Source organism: Salarias fasciatus, chromosome 12 (genome assembly GCF_902148845.1).
Source record: "Salarias fasciatus chromosome 12, fSalaFa1.1, whole genome shotgun sequence".
In the NCBI taxonomy this organism is placed as follows: domain Eukaryota; kingdom Metazoa; phylum Chordata; class Actinopteri; order Blenniiformes; family Blenniidae; genus Salarias; species Salarias fasciatus.
The window spans coordinates 30,822,280-30,842,152 of record NC_043756.1 but is presented as its reverse complement, the minus strand read 5'-3'; the positions used below and the strand labels follow the sequence as shown (position 1 = coordinate 30,842,152).

General features: G+C 53.1%; 2 protein-coding genes and 1 pseudogene across 4 annotated transcripts in view; 2 read left to right on the top strand and 1 right to left on the bottom strand.

The window, feature by feature from the left end:
• Window positions 1-11,241, top strand: part of ypel1 (yippee-like 1) — a 47,487-nt gene extending 36,246 nt beyond the window's left edge. For all 3 annotated transcript variants that reach the window (XR_003932543.1, XR_003932545.1, XR_003932544.1), the window contains exon 7: window positions 10,877-11,241. The gene's annotated coding sequence lies outside the window, so the exon portion shown is untranslated. The remainder of the gene's footprint in view (window positions 1-10,876) is intronic.
• LOC115397966 (CCN family member 1-like) lies at window positions 6,475-11,241 on the top strand (annotated as a pseudogene).
• Window positions 11,242-15,452: 4,211 nt separating this feature from the next.
• gstt1a (glutathione S-transferase theta 1a) lies at window positions 15,453-18,124 on the bottom strand. Its single transcript, XM_030104532.1, has 5 exons — window positions 17,968-18,124; window positions 17,269-17,356; window positions 16,944-17,094; window positions 16,680-16,856; window positions 15,453-15,741 (listed from the first exon to the last, which is right to left on the bottom strand). The coding sequence occupies exons 1-5, from the start codon at window positions 18,071-18,073 to the stop codon at window positions 15,550-15,552; spliced, it is 714 nt and encodes a 237-aa protein (XP_029960392.1). The 5' UTR covers window positions 18,074-18,124; the 3' UTR covers window positions 15,453-15,549.
• Window positions 18,125-19,873: the final 1,749 nt, after the last annotated feature.

Sequence of the window (19,873 nt, the reverse complement as noted above, 5' to 3'; positions counted from 1 at the left end):
TCCGGCGCTTCAGAGATCCAGGTTTCAAAAAGCGCCTTTAAAGCTTGTCGTCCGTCCAAAAAGTTTCTCAACCTCCCAAAAAAAGCTTCTGAAAGAGGCCTTTGAGAGCGTGACCTCAGGCCAGGCAAACACTCCGCCCTAATTTTAGCCGCCGGTCACACTGGCCGTTTGTCACGGCGTGCTAGCGAAGCGCCGGACAAGCCGTCCTCTGAGCGCCGCCGCCGCCGCCTCGGCCGTACAATACCCGGCGAGCCGCCGTTCGTTTCCATGAGGCGGGTTTTCCGGGAGGCCGGGGGCACAGGGGGCACAGGGCGCTTTGTGTGTCGGCGTCCCGGTTCCCGCGTTCTGTTTACGGCCTCGCTGCGATAACATTTTCCCTCGGAATCACAGGCAGCGCTGTGTGGCGCCGCCGCCCCCCCTCCGCCGCCGCCGCCCCCCCCCGCCCGCTCACAGCACGCTCTCTGTGCGCCCGCCGCCACACTAAAGTCCCTTTGAAACCCAGTTTGTTTACCCTGCCTGCTAAATATGCAGCTGCAGCAGCCCTGGCCCGGCCGGGGGGGGTGGCGGCCCGGCTGGGGGGGGCGGCGGCCCAGTTCCTCTCCAGAACCCCCTCTAACCTCCTCCAGCTCGTCCTGCATCTTCATGTTCTTCTTCAGGCTGTGGAGCATGACTCCGCCCACCGCCCGGGCGCTGCCATTTTTGGACCGACCGCCGGCTTCAACGCTGTGACCGGTTCACCGTGTGACCCTCGTGACCCGCGTTCTGCTCAATGTCAGCCAGGAAACCAAGACTTTCTGAAAGCAGCTCTCCCGAGGTGGAACTTTTAGAAAATGCCCCGTCGCCGTGGAAACGGGGGGAAACGCAACGCTGCTCATGAACGCAGCAACAGGAAACAGGGGAAACCCTCCGGCTGTTTTCATGACGACGATCAGCTTGTCGATCTGCTTGCGCCATGTCTGACTGTTAGCCCCGCCCCCTTTGTGATTCTCATCCTCTGCTTGTGCTGTTTTCTTGATTGTTTGAGCGACGGCGTCCTCCAGAGTTTGTTTTTGTTATTTCTTTTAATTATAATAATAAAAAAAAACCCTGGGAGAGGCGGTCAGAAGCAACACAGCCAATCAGCATTGTTGGCGCAGCTGTTGCTAGGCAACCTTCCTGTGGTGACATCATCAGCCACTGAGCAGAGATGAAAGCCCCTGTGGACAGAGGCCCGGGCAGGCCGGGGTCAGCACCACACAGAGCCTGAGTTTGATATTGTTTGAGTCGTTTTCCTTCCGAGCAGCCATGTTTTTCGATAGAGAGTGTTGTGTCGGCGTGCCGGTGGCGCTGGGTTTGTGTTTCTCTGCCACTACTTTTTTTGCGGGTTTTGCGTTCATGGAAGCGTTCGGGGTGAACCCTTATGTGGCTGAACCGTCTGGAGACAGAGCGAAGCCGTTAGATGAAGAGACTGAAGCGTCTGGAGACAGAGCGAAGCCGTTAGATGAAGAGACTGAAGCGTCTGGAGACAGAGCGAAGCCGTTAGATAAAGAGACTGAACCGTCTGGAGACAGAGCGAAGCCGTTAGATGAAGAGACTGAAGCGTCTGGAGACAGAGCGAAGCCGTTAGATGAAGAGACTGAAGCGTCTGGAGACAGAGCGAAGCCGTTAGATGAAGAGACTGAAGCGTCTGGAGACAGAGCGAAGCCGTTAGATGAAGAGACTGAAGCGTCTGGAGACAGAGCGAAGCGCTTAGTTGAAGAGATTTATGAACGCTGCGGTGGCTGGATTCGCAGTAATGATAGAAAGCAAAAGTAATGAAATGCAGGAAATAGTTAGATGAGGAAGTCTGTTGGTTCAGGAACCGTGTAGAGCAGGTTTAGATTCAGGTTTTAGGTTCAGAGCAGGGGTCTTCCGGGGTCAGGGTTAGAAGGTCAGGGTCCGGGTCGGGTTCACCCCACGTCACTCACCATGGCTCCCTGAGTGAGGATTAGTTTTGTTTAAGAACCTTTATTGTAAAAAAAGCAACATATGCAGATTTGATTGGAGGCAATCACTCAGAATTGAACTGAACTGAAAGTCCTTTATTTGTCCCACATGCTGTAACCCTGCAGTTTCCCCTCATGGGGAAACTGCAGGGTTTACAAAGCCCAACCATACAAAGCCCAACCATACAAAGAAAAGTTAAATATAATTTGTATGTAAAATTAGGATAGGTATAATTAAATAACAGATAAAAACTGACGACACAACTAAACATTAAATCTAATTAAATATAATCTAAATACAAATTAAAGACAGGTAAGTAACAGATACAAACAGATATAAATTAAATATAACTTACATATAGATCTAAGACAGATATAATGAAATAAATAGCAGATATACAGATATACATTAGCAGATACAAAGAGATAATACGATATACGATAATAAGATAAACATTTAAGACGGACAGATATGTATACTATAGTAAAAACAGATATAAGTTAAATAAATAGTTAAGGCAGACAGACACACATGTACAGTATAAAACAGATATAAGTTAAATAAATAGTTAAGGCAGACAGACACACATGTAAGTTAAATAAATAGTTAAGGCAGACAGACACACATGTACAGTATAAAACAGATATAAGTTAAATAAATAGTTAAGGCAGACAGACACACATGTACAGTATAAAACAGATATGTTAGATATAATTTAAAAAGACAGTTAAGACAGACAGTGAGAGGGTGAGTGACATATGAGAGTGTGTGTGATGTGTGTCGATGTGTGTTGTGTCTAGTTGGAATATCAACAAATAGAAAGAACAGAGCAAAATAAAGGCAGAAAAAAAAGAAAATTTGCAAGTGTCATGAAAATTTGTGTGAATAAAGAAGTTTGACAAAAAAAAACCCCTCGGCTCACAATCTGCTCCCGGGGGGGGGGGGGGGGGGGGGGGGGGGGGGGGGGGGCTTTCTGAGGACACCAGCATGAGGAATGCAGTGCAGACGCAAAGGCAGCGTCACTGCCGCACGCACACACACACACACACACACACACACACACACACACACACACACACACACACACACACACACACACAGCTGATCACACACACTCACCTGGGTTTGCAGAACACACTCGAGCCCAGCTTCTGGTGGAAATGCATCACGCAGCCGGATCTGAAAACGGCGTCTGTTTACACGAAAACAGCAGAAACACTGAGAACCGCCGTTTCTTGTTGCTCTACTAGTTGGCGCTGTGGTTTGTTTTTGCAGTGAAGACGCACACAAGAACTCAGACAGTCATGTGGACAGACCACCGAGAGGGACTGTTACTCTGAGGACTGACCACTGTAAAACTACCAGGACCAGGAGAATCTGGACCGGAACCAGGACCAGGACCAGGACCAGGAGAATCTGGACTGGGATCAGGACCAGGAGAATCTGGACCAGAACCAGGACCAGTTGTATCATTTTCCTCATTTCCATGGAGACAGAATCGGAGTGTTTTCAAAAATTTGTGTTTTCAGAGACTCTAAACATGGTTGTGGTTTAAACGGACCCAAAACCAAGGTTCATGTCTTCACCTGAAACCCTTGTGGTGTAAACGGAGTCTGAACTCCACCCAGCAGCGCCACCAGCTGGCCGGCCCGTTCCTGCCGTTCCGTTTTCACCTGAGACGGTCTGAGAAGGACTGGAATCAGGAAGCAGAAGGTGTGTGAGGCGGACGCCTGGCAGACGGTGCGAAGGGAACAGCAGCCCTGGCCCTGAGGTGGACCCGCTCCGTCCTGGTCCTGCGTCCTGATCCTGCAGTCCAACACAAACCGTGTGAAGTCCAGAGCGTGCCGAGCGTGCGCTCTGGGTTCCTGTTGTGTCTCCTCGCCTGTGTGTGTGTTGACACTGAGGCGTGACGTCCTGTTTGTCCCCGCTGCAGTGCGACCCTCCTCCGTCCGTCCGTCCATCCAGACTGGAGCCCGGTCTGAACCCTTTATATGAGAGGGGGATGAGAGGGTCCGGAGGACAGGGTCTAGAGGAGGGGGTCTAGAGGACAGGGTCTAGAGGATGGGGTCTAGAGGATGGGGTCTAGAGGACAGGGTCTAGAGGATGGGGTCTAGAAGACGGGGTCTAGAGGAGGGGGTCTGGTGGACAGGGTCTAGAGGATGGGGTCGAGAGGACAGGGTCTAGAGGATGGGGTCTAGAGGACGGGGTCTAGAGGATGGGGTCTAGAGGACGGGGTCTAGAGGATGGGGTCTAGAGGATGGGGTCTAGAGGACGGGGTCTAGAGGATGGGGTCTAGAGGACGGGGTCTAGAGGAGGGGGTCTGGCGGACAGGGTCTAGAGGATGGGGTCGAGAGGACAGGGTCTAGAGGATGGGGTCTAGAGGATGGGGTCTAGAGGACGGGGTCTAGAGGACGGGGTCTAGAGGAGGGGGTCTGGCGGACAGGGTCTAGAGGATGGGGTCTAGAGGACGGGGTCTAGAGGATGGGGTCTAGAGGACGGGGTCTAGAGGACGGGGTCTAGAGGATGGGGTCTAGAGGACGGGGTCTAGAGGATGGGGTCTAGAGGACGGGTCTAGAGGACGGGGTCTAGGGGACAGGGTCTAGAGGACGGGGTCTAGAGGACGGGTCTAGAGGATGGGGTCTAGAGGACAGGGTCTAGAGGATGGGGTCTAGAGGAGGGGGTCTGGCGGACAGGGTCTAGAGGATGGGGTCTAGAGGATGGGGTCTAGAGGACGGGTCTAGAGGATGGGGTCTAGAGGACGGGGTCTAGGGTATGGGGTCTAGAGGACAGGGTCTAGAGGACGGGGTCTAGAGGACGGGGTCTAGAGGACGGGTCTTTGGTCCAGCGGTCGCTCTCAGATTTGGAGCTGAGAAAACAAACAGGTGATAAATCCCCCACGACTCCTGACCTCCGTGTGTTTTGGAAATGTTTCCCCGGCTGACAAACAATGGCTGGCCAGCGGCCGAGTTGGGAGGGGTGCCAACCCCCCCCGAAACCCCCCCCCCCGCCCCCAACCCCTCCGCCCCCCCCTCCGTCCGCTCCTCCATCAGTGTCCGAGGCAGCGTGGCCGGTGCACACATCCTGCCTTTGTGGGGCAGGAATGCCAAGAATCCAGACTGCCCCCCCCCCCCCCCCACTGCCCAACAAGGTGCTCTCACCTCCACCCCCCCCCTCCACCCGCCCTCCACCCCCCCTCCACCCCTCCTCCACCCCCCCTCCACCTCACCCCGGCGGTTTGACGGGGGTCTGGGTGGCAGCTTGTGTAAGCCGTGTGGTTTCGGAGTCGGGACACCTGCTCTGAGGAAACGGTTCGGCTCTGAGCCCGAAGGCCGCGGCTTGACTCACAACAACACGCCCGGCCCCGTGTGCGTGTGTGTGTGTGTGTGTGTGTGTGTGTGTGTGTGTGTGTGTGTATGTGTGTGTGTGTGTGTGTATGTGTGTGTGTGTGTGTGTGTGTGTGTGTGTGTGTGTGTGTGTGTGTGTGTGTGTGTGTGTGTGTGTGTGTGGCGAGGCCTCAGCCCCACATTAAAGGGTTTTCAGACTTTAATGAGACCAGACCAGGTTCTGGCAGGACCGGCCGCTGCCTCCCTGGCAGGCAGCCAGTTTCACTCATCAGTGCATTTGTGGGATGAACAGCAGAGGTGAGGTTTCATCGGTTGATTCAGGAAGTGGTCCTCGGCTCCTCGCCGCCAGACGGACTTCACAGGACAGCGCGGTTCGACTCTGAGCTGAAACGAGCGTCGGTGATCTGACTGGCCAGCAGAACCTCGGTGGAGATGCTGCGCCCGCCGCTGCACCGCGTCGGCGCTCGGTGTTTTTAAAGACCTTCCACTTCCTGAGCCGACGTGCCAAACGACGTTTCCCGTGTTCCCCGGCGGCGAGAGCCAGCGCTGAGTGCGAGGACCTTCCTGCTGTCAGACAATGGGAATGTGGAGTTTTTCCAGCCGACCCTGAGAACCCGAGGACAGGCCTGTTTTCCTGGAACCTGGCAGTGGCGGCGGCGGCGGCGGGGGAGGGGTGGAACGCAGGATGTCCTGCAGCGGGGGGGGGGGGGCTCGCAGGGGTTTTCTCTCGGATACACTCCCTGGCAGGACGCAGCGGGATTCCCTGCTCAGGTTTTCCAACTCGCCCGGCCGAAGACGCCGTCCCGGAGCGGCGGCCGGAGAGAGTCACGGCGAGGCGAGCCGCTCCGGCGGCGCTCCGGCGGCGCTCCGGCGGCGCTCCAGGCGGCGCTCCGGCGGCTCTGGAGGGTTCAGCATAGAGCATCTTCCTCCATTATGTAATCTCAGAAAACATCCCAGCAGTGATTTACTCAGATTCCTTTTGACACCTTGACTCTGAGTCAGAGTCTCAGTCGGTGCTTCACCCGCCCCTCCTCCTCCTCCTCCTGCTCCTCCTCCTCCTCCTTCACCTTGTGCCGCCCCCCCTCCTCTTTCCCCTCCTCCGGGGGCGGGGGTCTGTGTGTCTATAAGTGAGGCTTCAGGGGAGCTGTGGTGAAAGTGGAGCTGAGTTCACAGCCGAGCGTCTCTGAGCTCCGACTCCTCTGAGGATTCTCCACCAGCCTGGATCTGAGCGGCAGGACTCGTCTTGCTCTTTCTGGGATTTCCTCGCTGGTTCGGGGGCTTTCTGCCGACCTGCTGGGGGGAGGATGTTAAACCCGGGCGGTCTGCTGCAGGTCGTCTCCACCCTGATGGTGCTGGGCGGCGTCGAGGCCATGGTGAGTCTGTGTTTGACAGCTGGGTGGATTCTCAGGGTTCTGACCATCCTGATGGTGTGACCCCCCACCCTCCCCCCACTCCAGGTGGAGGCCGAGTGTCCGGCCGAGTGCTCCTGCCCCCCGACGCCCCCGCTCTGCCTGCCAGGCGTCAGCTGGGTGAGCGACCACTGCGGCTGCTGCAAGGTCTGCGCCGGCCAGTTCAACCAGGACTGCGGCGCCACGCGGCCCTGCGACCACATCAAGGGGCTGCGCTGCCACCTGGGGGCCGGGGGAGACCCCCACCGGGGGCTGTGCAGAGGTGAGGGCCACGGGTCATGACCTTTCACCTTTCAGATCTGGAACACCTGCTTCAAAAGCTCCGGTTCTGTGCCTGAAGCATCGTTCTGGTGGTTTCTCTCATTGCTGGCAGCTCTCTGGCTGCACTCCTCTCCTGTCTCCGGGTCGCCTTTCACTCTGTCACGCTCGACTCTGGGGGCTCCGAACTCCCCAGACGGAAAGAAAACTGGCCGGCGTTAAAGGTCCGCCGGCCTCTTCCGCACTGAGGTGATGCGCCTCGAGGGAGGCGAGTGGAAAGAGTTACATAACGGCGGCTCTGTGGTCGCAGCTCGTCACCTGGAGTCAGGGTGTCTGGATCCCTTCAATACGGGAGGATCTGGCAGGGATTCTGGGAGTATTTAGTGATAAAACCGAAGAATCAGAGCTTTACGGAGCACACACCTTTAACCATGGTTACCAAGACTGGGGGGGAACCTCCCCCCATGGAGACCGGCCTGAGGTCCAATACTGAACGGAGAACAGCTCAGTCACACTTTACACATGCAGCCTCGCTGGTGTGTGCGCCCTGGCGCGCTTTGGCATGTAGCATGTGGCATGTAGCATGTAGCATGTAGCATGTGGCATGTAGCATGTAGCATGTAGCATGTGGCATGTAGCATGAGGCATGTAGCATGTAGCATGTGGCATGTAGCATGTAGCATGTAGCATGTAGCATGTAGCATGAGGCATGTAGCATGTGGCATGTAGCATGAGGCATGTAGCATGTGGCATGTGGCATGAGGCATGTAACATGTGGCATGTGGCATGTGGCATGTAGCATGTGGCATGTAGCATGAGGCATGTAGCATGTGGCATGTGGCATGTAGCATGAGGCATGTAGCATGTAGCATGTAGCATGAGGCATGAGGCATGTAGCATGTGGCATGTAGCGGCTTGGAGCAGCTGAGCCAATGAGCGCCGTGGTTCTAACGTCTGATCGAGCCGCTGCAGTGGAACCGACCATCGTTCTCTTGATATTTAGGAAAAACACAATTCAGTCCATCCTACGTTCATCACTCAACCGCGGACATCGCTCATGCTGTCCATGAAAATCCATCGTTTTGACGTTTTCGTTTCAGACGCATTTTGCGCTTACATGGAAACAATCTGAAAACGGTGTCTGTTTCCACGGCAACGACAGAAACACTGAAATAGAAGAAGGTAGCCTGTTGGGCCACGAGATAACACTGCTGTGTGTTACTGGAGTGAAACCACACACACACACACACACACACACACACACACACACTGCAGAGAACAATAAACTCTGAACATTACCAACAGAGAACATAGACATTCATATGGACAGAACACCATGTTAGATTATTGTTATGGTGACTGTCAGCTGTAAAACTACCAAGTCCAGGAGGATCTAGAATGGAACCAGGACCAGGACCAATAGCAGGACCAGGACCAGAACCAGGAGGATCTGAACTGGAACCAGGACCAGGAGAATCTGGACCGGGAGTCACAACACTCCGGAGAAAATCACTGTTCTTACTGTGACTCTACTGAGCGTGTGCAGAAGACCTGTGTCCTCTGGACACCCGTAGTCTGGACGTCAGAGGACAGAAAGCAGAAAGTCTCCTTCGTCTTCCTTTACAGGAAGACAGAGTCAGAGCGTTTAAAAAAGTTGCGTTTTCAGTGACTCCCAGCGCGGCTGTCTCGTAAACAGGACGTGAGTGTGCAACCCACATGCACAATGGACCTCTTGACGGTGGTGTAGTGGTTAGTACTCCTGCCTCACAGCTAGCAGACCCCCGGCCTGAATCCAGCCCGGGGATCCGTCCTGCAGTTAGCAGGTTCTAGTTCTTCTCTCTAAACCTGACGGAGCAGATGGTTTTCTGGGTGGGACAGAAGACGGGGGATGGAGGAGACACTGAGGAGTCTGACGTCCCTCTGTTCCTCGAGCAAGTGGATCAAACCTGATCAAACCTGCAGATTCCAGCTGATTCCAGCAGGACATGCTGTCCTAGAAGGATCGTCCGCTCAGGAACTTACAGCTTCTTTAGGCTCTTTTAACTAGCGACAGTATGCTACATCTGGGCTAAAACTAGCTAACGCTACCTGGCTGGAGCCGCCTCAGCCGACAATGCAAAACATTTGCGGCGTTTCGGGTGCCTGTTCACATGGCAACGGCGCCACTGACAACACAGCTTTTTGAAAGTGGCCTCCAGGAGGAAGTTTTATAAACCTTCCATCATGTTATCTGCAGTGTGTGTGAGTGTGTGGCTTCACTACAAACACAACCCACAGCACCAGCTAGTGGCCTGGCAGACTAACTGCACCACCGTTTCTGTGAAAATACAAAACCTTCCTGAAACAAAAGCACAAAACCGATGCGTTGTCACTTAAAAAGGTCGAGTAAATGATTCGTCAGGTAAACAGCAGTAGAGCTTCCTGATTGGTTGATGGCGGAGAAGGGGGCGGGGCCTTGTTTTGGTTCAGCTGGACTGTACAGATGCAGACCAGCTGAGTTTGACCTGCTGACCTCTCAGACTTTGTCCATGCCCCCCCACCCCCCCCCCTGCTCTGACCCCTGTTCCGCCTGTCCCCTCTCCCCCCCCAGCCGAGGCCCACGGTCTGCCCTGCGCCTTCAACGGCCGCGTGTACCAGCACGGCGAGGACTTCCAGCCCGTCTGCCAGCACCAGTGTACCTGCATGAACGGCGTGGTGGGCTGCATGCCCCTCTGCCCCCCGCGGCTGCCCCTGCCCCCGCGGCGCTGCCCCCGGCCCCGGCTGGCACGGCCCCGGGGGGGCTGCTGCCAGGAGTGGCTGTGCGACGAAGACGACGACGACGACGGCGACAACCGCATCGGCGAGGAGCCGCCCGAGCCGCCCGCCTCCGCGCCGGGCGGACACGCCCACCCCAACCACATCGACGCCCTGCTGCAGGTCCGACCCCCGCCCCGCCCACCCCGACGCCCCCGGGGGGGGCGCGTTCAGAGGTGAGCACCACCGAGTCCGGTTTCAATGAGACTGGAGCGAGGACTTGGTGTTCAGTTGTCGTGGAAACAGGCTGAGCCGGACGGGTTGTGTCTGTGTCTCAGAGACGGCGTCCTTCCCGGCGTCCCAGGCCTTCCTGGAGCCCCGCTGCTTCCCGCAGACGTCCGAGTGGACCCTCTGCTCCACCACCTGCGGGATGGGCCTCTCCACCCGGGGTGAGCAGCGACAACCCGGACTGCCGGCTGGTCCGGGAGACCCGGCTGTGTGAGGTCCGGCCCTGCGAGCCGCTGCCGGTGCCGCCGGCGCCGGCCGCCAAGGTACCGAACACCAGCCAGACACACGGGGTCACTGCTCTGCTTCCAGTAGAGCACCTCCTCCTCTGACATCCCGGCTATACTTCATCTCTTGCTGGTGTCTTGTGACAGGGGAAGAAGTGTCAGCGGACCGTCCGGCCCCTGGAGCCCGTCAGCATCACGTTCGGCTCGTGCTCCACGGCGCCGCGGTATCGGCCCCGCTCCTGCGGCAGCTGCTCGGACGGCCGCTGCTGCACGCCATCGCTGTCCCGCACCGTGCGCCTGCGCTTCCACTGCCCGGACGGAGACACCTTCTACAGCGTGATGTGGGTGCAGCGGTGCAGCTGCGGCCGGCGCTGCCGCCTGGACGCCGGCGCCTTCAGCCCCGTCGTCGACCTGCACAACGACGTCCACAACTTCGGCGACTGAGGCTCCGCCCCCCTCGGCCCCGCTGCCGCCCCCGTCTGTCCGCCGGGCGGGGAATCTACTCGCTCGCTTGCACTTTAAGCTTCCCGGCCGCCATGATGTCAGTCTGCCCACACTGGAGGTGTGTTGCTGCTCTCGCACAGAGCTGCAGCTCACACTCCCTCTTATTTATTTCTAACGTCACACAGAGAGGCGGTTGTCCACTTCCCAGAAGCTGTGTGTGTGTGTGTGTGTGTGTGTGTGTGTGTGTGTTTATGTGTGTGTTTAGGAAGGAGAAACTTTCCAGAGAGTTTACAGACTGTGCTCAATATTTTGCTTCTTTGTGTAGTGTGTGTACACACACACACATATATATATTGTAGACTTCACCGGTAGCTGTGGAGTGTTTAATCCGAGGATCACCTCATTTTTCGGGGTGTGAGTTTATTGAAAGTGTGTGTGAGTGTGTTTTATTTTCATACAGTGTACATACAGTGTTTGAGTTCCAGGGATGAAAGGATGCCGCATATTTAAGATAAATTACATGATATCCATTCCGTTTTTTCGTCTCATACATTAAATAAAAATGTATCAAGCTGTGATGCGTCTGGTATTTTGAGAAAAACTCAAAAGGCCCAAAAAGTAATCTCAGTAATCAGTACTTACATTAGTCAGTGAGGAGGAAGATGCTCTATAATCTGGATCAGTCAGATAAAGAGAAATAGCAGCGAGCCACTACTGAAGTAGGCTAATGCTAATCACAACTGCTGTGGCTATAAGCTAACGCTAAAGGTACTTCCAGTGGGAAAACTTTCCCCAACAAAGAAACAGCGACCATTAGAAACCCTCTGCTCTATGCTAAGCTAACAGCTCATGAAGCAGGAAGAGACAGCAGCTCTTTTTCAGTCAACAAAAGCACCTGGAAGCTTCTGGACCAATACCTGAGATTCAGGTTTCACAGTGTGTGTGTGGTTTCAATACAAAAACAACCACCAGCGCCACCTGGGGGTCTGGCGTTCTAACTGCATTGATTTCAGGGTTTTGGCTGAGCGGACGCAGTTTTAGAAAATGTAAAACTTTGCTGAAACAAAAAAGCACAAACGATGAGTATCCACTGGAAGCGTTGTCGTGGAAACGGGGCCTTGGTTTCTTACTCAGGCAGCAGTAGGCTGGAGTTTTCCTGATCTTGTGGTCTGCCGTGGTCGTTGTCAATGAGCGGCGCTCGGTCCCTCGTTAGGTCGCCGGCTGCTCGGCTCGTGGTCTTACACAACGCTCCGGCCGGCTCTGCAGCACAAACATCACGCTGCGCCACGACATTCCTCACCTCTGTCCCCCCTCCCGGCCGTCTGCAGCACCAGAGGCTAACCGGGGGGAGGGGGGGGGTCACTCCAACTCGGCGGGTTTCCGACATACTTCCTGTTCCTGTGTCGAGGCCGTGCGGAAAGTTGCACCTCCGTGTGAAGCTGGGCAACACCTGGAGCTTCCAGGCTGTCTGCGGGCCAAAACAAACCAGGACGGAGCGTCAGGTGCACACCGTCATCCGGGGCGGGGGGGGAACTGACCCAGTCCAGAAGCCCACCAGAGACTTTATACACCCTCAGAAGGTCAAAGCAGGTGGTGGACCTCTCATGGCCCTGTGGCCAGGTGTGAGGAGGGACCTGCAGCAGGTGGTGAGGACCACGGAGAGGCGATGGGACCGTCATGTGACCTCTTCAGCTCACCACGGCGCTGGAGCTTCCTGCTGTCGAACAGCGAGGCAGATCCAGCAAAGACGCCTCCAGCTGCTCTGTCACGTCTCTGCAAGCTCACAAAAAACTAACAGTAAAAACCCCAAATCCTAATTTATCAGACTAAAACGTCCCAGTTTGAAACAATAAAGGCTTCTTGCCCTCCTCCGGGTGAGCGGAGTCTCTCTGACTCACTTCCTGTTTTCTCCAGCCCAGTCCCTTCAGTCCTCCAGCTGCTCCCTGAGCAGAAACAAACTAAACTAACTCCAGGGAAAAACAAGGAGCCGTGCTGCACTTCACCTCTGGGGGGCGCCACACTGCTGCACAATGAACTCCCCAGACTCCAGAAGGACTGATCCCCACTGACCTTCACCATCACTGGCGCCCATGAAGTTTAAGTGCAGATTGTGGAATGTCCCCTAAAAAAATAGATCAATTTAATTTTTTTCCTTTTTGACCCTGTTTGTGATACAAAAGAACAAATTTAAATGGAGAGACAATGTTAAGAAAATATAAAAACCTGAAGCTTGCTGTGCCACTGATACTCTCCCTTTGGTGTAAAGCAGCATGGGAACACACTCGGACTCACCTGTGATCATTTGTCCGTGCACAGATGACAAGAATGAACCAATGAAATTTTCTCCAAGCAGGATTAATGTAGGACCATAGGATAGAACGTCCCTGGGCATGGTGGGAGGAACAAGACTGACAACAGGAGTCCTTGAAGGAGGAAAAAACACCTCTAGAGTCTATGTAACTGCTACTTTATAATTTCTCTGTATTTTTCTTTGTATTTTGATGTCATTGCGGTTTTGTGCCAATAAGGGGCGCTGTGGTGCTAGAGTAAGCCTTTGTATGCTTGATAAGAGTTTTATTGCACTAGAAGAAGCATCTTAGAGAGAGAGAAAAGAAGCATGAGAAAAGTTAAGAGAAAGAACTGAAAGTTTAAGAAGGTTTAAGAAATACTAAGAGAAAGAAGAACCCAGGTTATTTCCTCTTTCAGTACTCAGCCAACGAGGTATGTTTTCAGTTTATTTTGTAATAGATTTATTTTGCCAATTGTCTTCATTTTCTCGAAGCTAATTGATGTCTTTTTGTTTTTTATAGTTTTCACGGTGTGATTTATGTATCTGTGACAAGATGGATTCAATAAATTCATCAGTAGAGAAAGCCACTGTGTCTGTACAGTCTAGGCTTGTACTTTCAACACATATCTAACTTTGATAGCTGAAGCGGCTAAGGATGGACGTTATTGTTCAGGAAAAGATATAGATAGTAAGAACAGATCTTTGTCAAAGAGCATCTGGAAAGTGTTCCGAGGACTGATGGAACAGAGCTTTAATGCTCACCAACAGCTTGTTTACAGATGGCAGGACCGGCTCCAGTACTGCAGGGTTCCGCATGGTGGAGGTACCATTATCAGAACATTTCAGAGCGAAATGTCCGACCGACCCAGTGAAAGAAAACTTCATTTGAGCCGAACATCACGAGTCCTAAAGCAAGACAAAGACCCAGAGTAGACATCCAAACGAAGACCGGAGTGGATGAAAAGGAGAAGATGGACCGTTTTACTGTCAAACGGACAGCAAACGTTTCTTACTTCACTTTAGCTGAGGATCTCTGTGATGAGCTGAAATCTGTCATTGGAGAAAAGTCCTGTGAATCCTGAAGATCTTGAACAAATTACAAAGAAAGAGTGGCAGAAACTACCAGCTGGGAGTCCAAGAAGCTTCTAGATGGCTACAGGAAGGTTCTGTAGTCAAGCTACCAGCTAGAAGATTGTTCCAAACTGTTGAACAGACTCATCCTGAACTCACTTCATGTACAACAGAAACCCTGCCTGACACCCATAATGCTTCACTCCTCTGCTCCACTCTCACATGAGTCTGAAGAGAACACAGCCGTCACAGTGGCTGTAAAGCAGGGCGTGGAACCGACACATCGCAGCCTCAGAGCTGCTTTCATTCTTTCTCTCTGGAACAGAGTTTTCCTGGAACAGTCACAACAGCAGGCAGCTGTTTGCTGCTGCGTTCTGCTGCTTTCTGTTGGAATGGTTTATTGTTTCAGGAGCTCTCATTGGTTACTGTTCTCCCTGGGGAAAGTCAGCAGTTACATAACCCTCTTAGATTACTCAGAAAAATCATAAACATATCTACCATACATTAAAATGACCAGTAAACACACCTTCACACCCAAAACCACCTCCTCCACCTCCTCCAGGTGTTCACTCACATCCCACGTCTGCCAATGATGTTACCCCGGGGGAGCCGGCAGATGGAGAAGAGGGTGGGCCCAGCACCGAGCCCTGAGGGACACCACATGGCTGTGACGTTCTGCTTCGCCCAGGGTTATTCTGCTCTTTTGGTGTTTTAAATGTGAATTCTGAAAACAAATCTGGTGGTGAGCACCTTGTTACAATCAGAGATGGGACCCCCTCCACCTCATGGGACCAGGACTGCTGCCTGCCCTCCTTGTAGCTCCGCCTCCCTGCTTGCGGATTGGTTAATCTCCCGCAGGTGCAGGTAGTTGATGGCCCGATAGGAAATACAACAATAAAAGTCACCACTTCAAGATAAAAGCACGATTAAAAGTAATAAAACCTAAGTGATAAAAGCTGCAGATCACAGCACCTATAAAATAATTCATGGAGACAATAAAGCTGCTTCCTCCGGGTGAAAGTGGTAAAGTTTAAGGCCCATGCTGGTCACACCTCATGTTATTAAAAACCTGCTTCAGCCTCAAGCGCTCAGGTCTGACCAATCAGAACTTCTCCTGGCTTCACTCTTCCAGAGCCTGAAGAGGCAGATTCAGACTTTTCCACTCAGATCTTTGGTTCAACTGTTGCTGCTTGAGTTTTATTCCTCTCATTGTGTTTTGTTTGCCGTTTATCTTCACGGTTATACTTGTATTTTTACTGACTTTATTTGCTTTTGTGATCTTTATCTGTAAAGACATTTTACTTCATTGTCATCATTGACTTTCACAGTTTATCTGGCGTCAGTTATCTTTCTCATCTTGTGAGGACCTTCTGTGTGGAGCTGCTGGGACGAATGAGGTTGAAACAGATGACCAGAACATTCGGAATGAGGCGAACAATGTTTTATTTCTTCACATATTGAATCTACAGAGCATTTATGATGGCGGAGATGGAAATGGAGCAGTTCATGGTCTGCGTTCAGGTTCACATCTTCAGGAAGTAAGGCTTCATCTGCTCCAGGCGGGCCTTGTCCACCCTCTTCACGGCCTCCTTGGCGTTCATGATTCCCTCGTGGGCCTCGTCGAACAGCTTGTCCCCGACCTCCTTCTTCACGGCGTCCCGCCAGGCGGTCAGCTTGGGACGGTCGGCGAACACGTCGAAGCCGCTTCCGACGGGCTGGAGGGGGCAGGGAGGGGGGTTATTCCACACATGACCTTCATCCTGAGCCAGATCAGCTGATTCAGAGTCGTACTTTAAACATTCTGGAAATGATTCGGTTAACGGATGTCTGAACAGGACTGTCCTCCTCCTCTGCTCCCACATGACCCTGATCCACACAGGACGGCTTCAGACAAGAGCCGATTGTCTCTTTAACCACATGAATGTCGGAATAACCGATACAACTCAGCAAGTCACTGAGCTGGAACACGAGAGAACGTCAGCAAAGTCTGTTTTACCGTTTCTCTGACATTAAGAGTAAATACAGTGAGACGGACTGCAGAATATGAAGAGCAGGAAGAAGACGGTCGGAAGAACACCAGAGTGAGAACCATCCGGGAGGATCTATGCTACATGCTAAAGAGTCTCAGGCTCACATGCTAGTGATGCTACATGCTAAACATGATTGAAGTCTGACAGATTGACTCATTAACCGTGATCTGGGTTCCTCAGTCTGCAGTAAACTGGCGCAGTGTGCAGAGAGACACTCTGCTTTGTGAATGAAGGATCCTCTGATAAAGCGGTTCCTCCTGAAGGGTTCAGACCTCCAGGGACACAAATAGGAATGACCTTCTGTTCAAGAAACACTCAGAAAGCACAGGAGGAGGTTAAAGCAGTTGACGGGAAAGCTGCAGTCTGTTCAAAGCAACACTACCGACGACACACACACACACAGCTCAGATTACCAGTGTAATCCAGTACGACAAGGTGAGAGATGAGGGCTGAAACCAGATGCTGACACCTGATCTGTGTCAGTCGTCGGATCTCTGAGCTTCGAGAGGAGGAAGGATTCCTGTCGGCGAACAAAGCCGAGCAGCTGACCTTGCGCGCACACACACACACACACACACACACACACACACACACACACTCTCTGAGCAGGACGGGCGGCCTACCTGCATGATCTCCACGATGGCCACCAGGTCGGCCACGGAGATCTTGTCCCCGGCGATGAAGGGTCTGTTCTGGAGGAAGAAGTTCTCCAGCAGGTCCAGGGACTGCTTCAGCTCCGCCACGGCGTCGTCCATCTTCTGCTGGGGCGCCTCGGAGCCCAGGACCAGGGGGTACAGGCACTGCGGGACAAACCACCCCCACAGCGGTCAGGACTCACGGCTTCGCCACGCCTTCAGGTGTTAGACCGGCGCTAGGGAAACACACACCCTCAGGATGAAGACCTTGGAGCCGTGCGCCCGCATGCCGGTGTGCTGCCAGGCCAGGTACTCCTGGACCCGGGCCCGCCGCTGCAGGTCCGCCGGGTACCAGTGGTCGGCGCCCTTGTGCTTCTGTGCCAGGTACTGCAGGATGGCGGTGCTGCACACAGACAGACGGTCAGACAGGAACCCGGCGGAAACACCAACAGCACTGAATCCTGCAGGTTTGAAAACCTGGACAGGTGCAGATTATCACACAGCTTCAAAAATAGAAAGAATCAAACAGGAAAGGTTGATAAAGTTGGCGCAGTGCTGCAGGAAGACCTGCGGTTACCTCTCGGTCAGGACGAAGGTTCCTTCCTTCAGGACAGGAACTCTGCGAACCATGCTGATTTTCCCGAACTCCTCGCCGTACTGCTGACCTGTGACACACACACACACACACACACACACCTTTCTGAATGCGCTGACTCATCAGGAGTCCATTCATGCTCTGACTGATGGCCTCGGACTCTGCTCCAGGATGAACCACAGCCAGGTGCAGTAAACGGCCTGCAGGAGGCCTGGCGGAGGCCTGGCGGAGGCCTGGCGGAGGCCTGGCGGAGGCCTGGCGGAGGCCTGGCGGAGGCCTGGCGGAGGCCTGGCGGTCCAGGCCTGGCAGTCCAGGCCGGGCTGCAGACTGGAGGAACCATGCCGGTTCTCTCCTGCAGGGAGCAGCTCCTCCCTGCTGTTCTGACAGAACCACGAGCTCCAGGGACAAAAGAAGCAATCACATGACTTCAAAGTGCACAAAGGTGACTTCCTGTCTCTGTGCCGGTCTGTCTGGATGATCAGGAGGGATTTAACGTGTGCAGAGGCTGAAATCTGATCAGCTGTGCATCTTATTATCAACACACTGAAATATGGAGTTCCAGCAGTCCGGTCTGCTCCTCGGTCCCTGGGGAGACCCTCCTCCTCCTCCTCTTACATAATAAACAAGTTTGGAAATCATCAACTGTGTTCAGTGTGTGTGTGTCCGTGTGTGTGTGTGTACCTGCAGCCAGATCCACTTTTTTGTAGTCAAAGGGGATTTTCAGCAGTTTGGCGAACATGTAGACCGAGCGGCAGGGCTGGGAGAGCAGGTCCAGGTACAGCTCCATGTTTCAGGCTGATGGTGTTCCAGGCAGTGTGTGAGAGAGTGTGTGTGTGTTCTGTTTCAGGCTGCGTGGCTCTGGACGCCGGCTGCTCCTCTTATAGGGCCGGCCGAGCCGAGCCCCGCCTCCTCACTGAGGAGCAGTTCGGCGGCAGAGGTCAGCCAGTCATGCAATGACTCTGCAGCCTTTTATTCTTCAGAATGAGACAAACAGCACTGGGCTCGGCTTCAGGAAGCATGACGCTGTCACCTGTGCTGTCTGGCCGTCCCGCAGGATGAGGACTGGGATTCCTCTAGTTTGTTTCAGTTAAAAGCCAGAAAATGCTACAACATTCCTGTAAATGTTTTGTTTTCATTGTATGCTCCGAATATTGTGCAGACAGTGAATAATCCTCTGCAGTCTGGCCTGATTCCTCCTCAGCCTCTGAACGCTGCAGCAATAAAACCAATTCTAAATAAAATAAAGCGATTAATTCTCCTGTTTTAATTGCCTTTTGTCTTTTTAATGCACCTTGTTTTTGTCCTATCATGTTTGATTTCTGTGGCTTGAATGTAATTTTCAGTTTCTTTGATTTGTGAAGCACTTTGAAAGGCCCTATAGAGAAACGGCCTTAACTCTGGTCACTGCGTCGGATTCTGTTAAAACCCTGCAGCAGGTTTGATCAGACTCACTTCAGTTTTACTGTTTTTGGTCCGAGTCGTTTCGTCTTCGCGTCCAGAGAGACATTTTCAAGATTTAAAGCAAACAAAAGAGTGAAATGATTCTAAAGTCCAGCTGCAGTCTGTTATCGCTCAGCATGACTGAATCTGATCCAACAGCTGACGAATCAATGAAGCCTCAGTGTGTCAGAGAGGACAGACGGACGAGTCAAAGACGAGAGGGACAAGACAAAGAGGAGACGGAACCAGCTTCAGCTACAGTTTGAAAAAGAACTTTTAATGTACTCTGGAAACAAACCTGTAACACAAACACAACAACACAACCAGCAGGACAAACATCTGGCTTCATACCGAGAACCACAGCCTGGATCCATGAGACAGAACTGGACTCTGGTGGACGGTCTGAGGGGGTCTGAGGGGGTCTGAGGGGGTCTGAGAGGGTTGAACTAAACTGCTCAACCAATGACCTTACATAAAAGAGTTTTTATTTTTTTAACACACTGACACCGAACGCCACGGCGCCTGTTCACCTGGACGGCGGACAAAAGGCAGCAGCTATTCAGCGTGAAGAGAAACCAGCAGGAGCACGCCCAGGAAGCACCGCCGACTCCACGACACGGGTGTGTGTGTGGGTGTGTGTGTGTGTGTGTGTGTGTGTGTGTGTGTGTGTGTGTTTGTGTGTCAGGGTTCACGCCACCTTTCACCTGCTGGCGGTTGGGCTCGGCTCTGCCGCCTGTGACCATACATGGACACAGTGGAGCTGGCGGTGCTGTGATGGCGGTGTGGGTGTGTCCGTGGCTTTATGGCTGAGGGATTAGCGATAATGCTAATAGTGCTAATAAATTCTACAGCGATGTTTTGACTGAGTCACACACTGGGCAGGGAGGCGGGACTGCGTGGAGCCGGCGGTGTTCAGACGGACTCGCAGCGCTGGTTCAACTCCTACCGTCTGAATCTCCTGAGAAACAACAAGCGGAGAGAAAAGTGTCACCAATCAGCTGATAATATGTTCAACTTTCAGTCCAGATGTGTTTCCACAAGATATCAAACCTGTAAATGCTCCAGAAAAACACTGAAGAGATGAGACTGTAGGAGTAGGACTGCAGTTAGGAAGAACTGAAGGAGGGTAGAAGTGTAAGACTGTAAG

What these genes read in the sequence shown, in the direction of transcription:
- gstt1a (XM_030104532.1), bottom strand. Translation starts at nt 18,073, where the DNA reads ATGGAGCTGTACCTGGACCTGCTCTCCCAGCCCTGCCGCTCGGTCTAC. An exon ending in ACCTTCGTCCTGACCGAGAG is followed by an intron (nt 17,095 to 17,268) that starts GTAACCGCAGGT and finishes GTCTGTGTGCAG; the next exon opens with CACCGCCATCCTGCAGTACC. An exon ending in CCAAGGTCTTCATCCTGAGG is followed by an intron (nt 16,857 to 16,943) that starts GTGTGTGTTTCC and finishes TTTGTCCCGCAG; the next exon opens with TGCCTGTACCCCCTGGTCCT.